This window comes from Sinocyclocheilus rhinocerous, unplaced genomic scaffold, assembly GCF_001515625.1.
Source record: "Sinocyclocheilus rhinocerous isolate Xijiao unplaced genomic scaffold, SAMN03320098_v1.1 scaffold804, whole genome shotgun sequence".
NCBI classification, from domain to species: Eukaryota; Metazoa; Chordata; class Actinopteri; order Cypriniformes; family Cyprinidae; genus Sinocyclocheilus; species Sinocyclocheilus rhinocerous.
In genome coordinates this window covers 3321-10207 of record NW_015644009.1, presented here as the reverse complement: position 1 = coordinate 10207, position 6887 = coordinate 3321, and the positions used below count along the sequence as shown (strand labels likewise).

The 6887-nt window shown below is 39.6% G+C and overlaps 1 protein-coding gene across 1 annotated transcript; it reads right to left on the bottom strand.

Annotated features, from left to right (window-relative positions):
* Nucleotides 1–5204: 5204 nt before the first annotated feature.
* On the bottom strand, nucleotides 5205–6674 carry LOC107757837 (gastrula zinc finger protein XlCGF49.1-like; the record flags this gene model as incomplete). The annotated part of the gene is made up of 2 exons (XM_016575430.1): nucleotides 5205–5971; nucleotides 6656–6674. Coding segments are annotated over 2 exons (660 nt in total), but the record flags the coding sequence as incomplete, so codon positions are not given.
* Nucleotides 6675–6887: the final 213 nt, after the last annotated feature.

Genomic DNA, 6887 nt, shown 5'->3' with positions numbered 1-6887 from the left:
TGCTGTGATTGGCCAGCTATCCAGTGCGTTGTGATTGGCCGAATTCCTCAAGCGTGTGACGGAAATGTTACGTCCCTTACCATATTGTGATGCATGTGGCAACCACATGTGACGACCCCAGGCTGGACTTCGTTTCGTCCACGGTGAAAGCCGATCCGTGTATTTCCTCAGCGATCAGCACGGATCAGCTCCAGGCATGACGAAGCAGATATCGTCCTCTTTTGGAAGACCAAACAAAGTAGTTTCGCTTTCACAACGAAACACACAGCGTCTCCATGACATGGCGGCGGCAACAACAATACTACAGCGAGGATAAAAGTTACGCCTTCTTTCTTTGGGTGGACATTTGGGCGGCTTTATGCAAATCTTCCCACATCGTGATGTAGATATGTGGGGGCGTGTTAGAATGAGCCGTTTTAGGTAGGCGTGGTTAACTCTTAACTTTTATAAAGAATATCTCTTTGGATTTGAGACTTTAGTCTTTGCAACTTTACAGATCTTCTTTATGCACCAAGAGCTTGTAACACTCCAAAGAGAAAGGAAAAATTTAAATCGCATCATATGACCCCTTTAAAGGGGTCAAATGTGTAAAAAAAAAAAAAACGTAATTAAAAAGTAATAAGCTGTAAATTAATTGTAGAAAAAGCAGGAATATACTGGCAAACCTGCTACCAGCAGTTTATTGTAAAATTACTGTGAAATAATTGCACTTAATAGAAAAAAAGTTATGTGAACGCAATAAAAGGAGAGTAAATGCTAAAATGCTGAAAGTGTTAATTTATGTGTTTTTGCATATAATGATATAGAAGGCAGTTGACCTATCGGTAAGCCCCTCCCCTCGAACGTTGATGAGCCAATGGCAGCGGAGTGGGGAGCGGAACTCGGACATCTTTAGGTTTCAGCGCCATAGAGAAACATTGGAAGATCCGAAGCTCGCATCGGTTTGATGGTGTTTATGTTACAAAAATGGTAAAATGGTACCTGTAACGCTGATTCCAGGTATCCTGAGAGGATGGGCAATGGAATTTGGAATTTCTTTTATTATTCAACGTTCATTTTCTGGTTGTCGTACTCTCATTAAGTTGCTGATGTACAAACCTAAATAGCGAACTGTTCTCACATCACGCACAGTGTAATGTTAGGTCAAAAACACATAAATGAAAATCTACATTTCAGTGCTTCTCAATATTAAATTGGTTAAATGTAAATGAATTTAATCTTACACTGCAGTACATGAACAGTGTTGATCCTGGATGTTGTCATCTGCGATCGTGATGATCGTAACATGAGGCTTTTCTCGTTTGCATTGTGATTTGTAAACCCTGGCTTCGAAATGAATCATGTTACCCACCATACTTATTTTAAAATCTGTCATATATCCCTCTATGGCATATTTAAGTCCCACTTGAATGCTCCTCGACGAGAGGTGGTCCTTCTGTGTCCAAAATTGATCAATAACATCTTGGGACAAGATTTTCACATTGACAGCTGTCACTTAAAGACAGTTGGCAACCCCATTTGTTTGTCCTAGTGAGCAACAGTAACTAAGGGGGCGGGGCTTACCGATAGATCAATTGCAATGTTTGCTTGAGAACACTTTGGCTAAATATATACATATAAATGCAATATCAAAAGCATATAAAAGGCACCTTTGTATTGTGGCATTCATTCTTTCCACAAGCCCAGTTGTTTGAGGGTGATAGAGTGCACACAATAAAGCCATGCCATGCTGGTTTCATCTGGCCAGAGGAGAACTGCCCCCCCTGACTGAGCCTGGTTTCTCCCAAGGTTTTTTTTCTCCATGTTTGTCACTGATTACGTTTTGGTTCCTTGCCACCGTCACCTTTTCGCTTGCTTAGTTGGCGACACTTAATTTTGGCAGTTGTTACGAATGCTACTACGTAGGCCTACGTAAGTTGCGTAAAGTTTGTGTGGGGTAGTCTGTGTTTGTATGTGTTACAGATTCCATTGGCCCACCAGTCCAGTAGCCCCTCACTGCAGAACAAAGATCCAGGAGGGGGGGTTGTATCCACATCTAGAGGGTGGAGATGGGTGGGTTTAGGGATCAGGGGGTGGAGACGGGTAGGTTTATGGGTGGAGATGGATGGGTTTAGGGATCAGGGGGTGGAGACGGGTAGGTTTAGGTATATGTAAGGTGGGAGGAGTTGGATCTGGATCCAACCTCGCCCCCTGGATCTTGTGTTCTGCAGTGAGGACCATCCCCACCAGTCTGTGACTCTTCGTCCCGGAGGTTCACGCTGTCCAATCATCTTAAAAACCCGTAACTGTCCTGCGTGCCCCAGCTTTTGCTCACTTCTCTTTGGCTCGTTTTTGCTGTTACGCTCGTATTCTCCCTGTTGTGTTGTCAGAGGATGCAAATCTCCATAAAAATTCAAAAACAAATACCCTAGAATCCCAGAGGACAGAAGGCACAGAAATGGACAAAAGCTCTGTTCAGGTAATATACACCACTTTATCCTGCTGTGCTGTTCTTACTGAAAATCTCACTTGAAATGTATCAAGTTGTTTTGTGCATTTGTCTTGACATTTAAAAGGCATGTGGTGTGAATCTCTCCAGAGAAGAAATTACAAAAGCAACCACGGTGACAGATGTTCTCATGTGTACCATAGTGAGCACTTACCCAGGCTGACAGAGGTGACATGATATGTGACAGTGAATTGTTGACAATATGTATTTTGTAAATAAAATCTGTCCACAGATCAAGATTATTTTAGCTTGTTTATATTTTATATTTCCCTCCCATTCACGTGTAGGACATGGCATCTGAGGTGAAGGATATTCTGGCACTACAAAACCCAAACCTGGTGTTCAGCACAGCCTTCAAACTGTCTATTACACAGAGTGACTTGGCCACACTGAAGGAGGGTTGCTGGCTTAATGACAAGGTAAGAGTTAGACAAATAAATTGGCTATTTACTTTACTAAGACAAATGCCTTAGCTTATTGGGATTAATGCATCACTGTACATTTTTGTCCTCAATCTTTGATCAAATCTGGGTTATTCTCTGAAATGGCTTTCCTTTTTTAATAAATTCATGAATCTGCACTGCACACTAGGGCTGGGTATTGATACAAATGTAACGATTCCATTTGCTTTTGATTCAAGCATGAGATTAATTTGTTTTATTGATGTCTTTCCGTGGTTGAAACACTGAGCGATTACATGAGACAGGATTCATTTCGGTAATATGTACTTATCTTTCAACATTCCTTCTGACATTCATTCATGTTCATTTGATGCTGCAAAGTGGCGAAGGCCATGCCACAGTGAAGAACTGGACAAAAGCTGTGGATCTCTTCTTCTTTGATCTGGTTTTTGTTCCTTTGCACCTAGGCGTGCACTGGGCTTTGGCTTTAAGTCATTTATGAGTTAGGATGCCTTTTTACATTTTTCAGTTTTAATATTTCAGCCGTGGTGTCTTTGCCTGTAAATATACCAGACTTCCTTTCTCAAGGAAAGCCACTCACTTTCAGACAGGTACATGATCAAGCAACAGTATTTATGTGAACACCATTAATTCTCAAACATTTTATTATGCTCTTGATTCATCTCTGTTTCTGACATTCCACCGTTCAGGAAAGTGATGGTTTGGGAGATTATACATGAGAAGATCCTGCAAACCTTGAATCAACCAGTTCTTCAAACATCTTCATGTCATGTTCTTTCTGTGTAAATTAAATTGAGTATGGAATTATGGATAATTATAAGGGATTTTTTTTTACAGGCAAGAGCTGTGGAAAATATACTGAGATTAATCACTTATAAATGATTAAATACAAAATTAGTAGTAGTTATTAAGATTGATGTGGTTTGGAATTGGTCAAATGTGCATGGAAAAAATATATAATCAGAATATCAACGTGCCTAATAATTATGCACGCGGTGTATATATCTTTTATGTTGTGTTGTATGTGTGTGTGAGTATCTGCAGTACCGTTTCTAGGCACAGGCAAGCTAGGCGGTCGCCTAGGGCACCACCAACAGGAGGGGGCGCCAATGAGCGCATGTACTGGTGCTACATTTTAGCAGGGTTGTGATGAGAGGCACGGCCACCCTGAAATATGACTGCCGCCCCCACTGGATCCCCGCCAACATCATTGGGCTAGAGTACTGTCATTCTGACGATCAGTCAATTTGCAAATAATGCGTTCAGGTTTGTGTAAATCACAATGTGCTGAATCTCCACAAATTAGTGTCGTTACTATGACAACTAATTTGAATATGACAAGAAACTGATGTCTGAAAAGAAATTATAATAACCTATATGCAAATATAATTTGGAAATGTGTCAAGGTTATTTAAGATTTGAGTGTTTGTAATCTTATATTTTCTTGTTTGGGAGTGGGGGTGCGGGGGTGCTAATAGGGATTTCGCCTAGGGCGTCAAAATGGCTAGAAACGGCCCTGAGTATCTGTCTTTGTGTTAGGGCTGTGCAATTAATCGCATGCGATTGTCCTGCGCATCTCGTCAGTAAAGCCGGTTCCGTGACTGGTAGTAAATCGCCATCACCTGCTTTCAGATGGAGCGGCATTTAATACACAGAGCCGTAGTTCACTGACAAGCTAGGCAATATCGCGTTCATAATCGCAGATGAATCGCATTCGATTATGAATACGATAGAGCCGTAGTTCACTGACAAGCTAGGCAATGTGTATTAAATGCCGCTCCATCTGAAAGCAGGTGATGGCGATTTACTACCAGTCACGGAACCGGCTTTACTGACGAGATGCGCTTGACAATCGCATGCGATTAATTGCACAGCCCTACTTTGTGTGTACCTGCCTAGGGACTGCGGATGTTTGGGAGCAATATTGGTATAATCTGGCATGTTTATATTTGTATTTCATACTAATGTTCATTACCATGCATTGTTCAACCTCAACTCCCAGGTGGGAAAAAGTGCAATAAAATACGTTTTATTCCAGTACACTTGGTACACTTCCATAATGTACTTAAAGTTCTCTATTTTTGTGCACTAATTTTTTAGTTAATATACTAAATATTATTCTTTAGTACTTCTTAAGATAATCTTTAGAACATCTAAGTGTACTCAACTGTGCTGTTTTGGGACACCATGAATATGAACTAAAATGTGCTTTTAACATACTTTCTCTGTAAAAAAAAAAAAAAAAAAAAAGTGTCATGTTTACTATAGTAAAACCATGGTTAATTTTCATAAGGGATATGACAAGCACTAAACTCGTCCATCTCTGGCTCAGCACCAGCCAAAGCACGAAAGCATATTTGAATTTAGCAGTTAATCACATGACACCCTGAACAATAAGCACACTGTTGTGATCGTACACGTTAAAGTGCAACTTTATGTCCATCACATGTAAACGACTTATCTTCAGTGTGAATCTTCATGTGTTTCCTAAGATTTCCTTTTTGAGTGAAACTCTTTCCACATTGTTGGCAGGTGAAAGGCTTTTCTCCAGAGTGAATCCTCATGTGGTCATCGAGGTGTTGTTTAAATGTAAAACTTTTTCCACATTGAGAGCATGTGTAAGGTTTCTCTCCGCTGTGAATTCTCATGTGCTTGTTAAGGTTTGATTTTCGAATGAAGCTCTTTCCACACAGTTTGCAGGTGAAAGGTTTCTCTCCAGTGTGAGTTCTCATGTGGTCTCTAAGGTGTCCTTTTTGAGTGAAACTCTTTCCACACTGAGGGCAAGTGAAAGGTTTCTCTCCAGTATGAATTCTCATGTGGTCATCGAGATGTTGTTTATATGCAAAACTTTTCCCACATTGATAACATGTGTAAGGTTTCTCTCCAGTGTGAATTCTCATGTGAACATTAAGGTTTGATTTTTCAGTAAAACTTTTCCCACACTGTTGGCAGGTGAAATAACTTCTATTTGCTGTCTTTTGAGCTCTTTTTTGTGTCTTTTCAGAATGAAAGTTATCTTCTTCATTGAGTTCTTGACTTTCCTCTTTCAGTGTCGTCAGGTCTAATGCAAAAAAAAAGACAAATCCAGATTAACACCATTTTAATGGCACAAAGAACAAACATCAAAACCAACAACGTGTAGATCTTATACACACTGAGCTATTAAAGGAGGTGTTAAATGTAATTTCAAAACCTCTTCCCATTATTCGAAGTTATGATGATAAAAAAAGAGCAAAGTTTATTGTATAATCTTAGTTGCGTATGTTTTAATGCTCATTTTCGAGGTAATGGGTCATGTGATCTCAACATGACTGTTCACATGAGGCGACCCGCTCCATGTCAAATAAAACATTTTAATTACAAAACTCTTATGACATTCTTCAAAAATGCCATTCCTTTCTGTAGAGTTGGGCTTTTTAATAAGGATTAGATGAATGAGTTTAGCTTTGCGAATGAAAACCAACCTGTTTGTTCCTCAGTATCTTCATGTTGGACTCTGAATGTTTCTTCAATCTTCATTTCTTCACTCTCCTTAGTTGCGTATGTTTTAATGCTCATTTTCGAGGTAATGGGTCATGTGATCTCAACATGACTGTTCACATGAGGCGACCCGCTCCATGTCAAATAAAACATTTTAATTACAAAACTCTTATGACATTCTTCAAAAATGCCATTCCTTTCTGTAGAGTTGGGCTTTTTAATAAGGATTAGATGAATGAGTTTAGCTTTGCGAATGAAAACCAACCTGTTTGTTCCTCAGTATCTTCATGTTGGACTCTGAATGTTTCTTCAATCTTCATGTCTTCACTCTCCTCTTTAATAAACTCCATCTTTATAATAGTGTCACGTGGATCTGTAAGAGATGAATAACAGATTTCTTAAGTTATCAATAACACAGATCTTCTGTTTTATATAAGCAAGTGTGAAGGGCTCTCAATTCACTACAGAGCATTTGTGAAATTTCCAGTTAAATATTA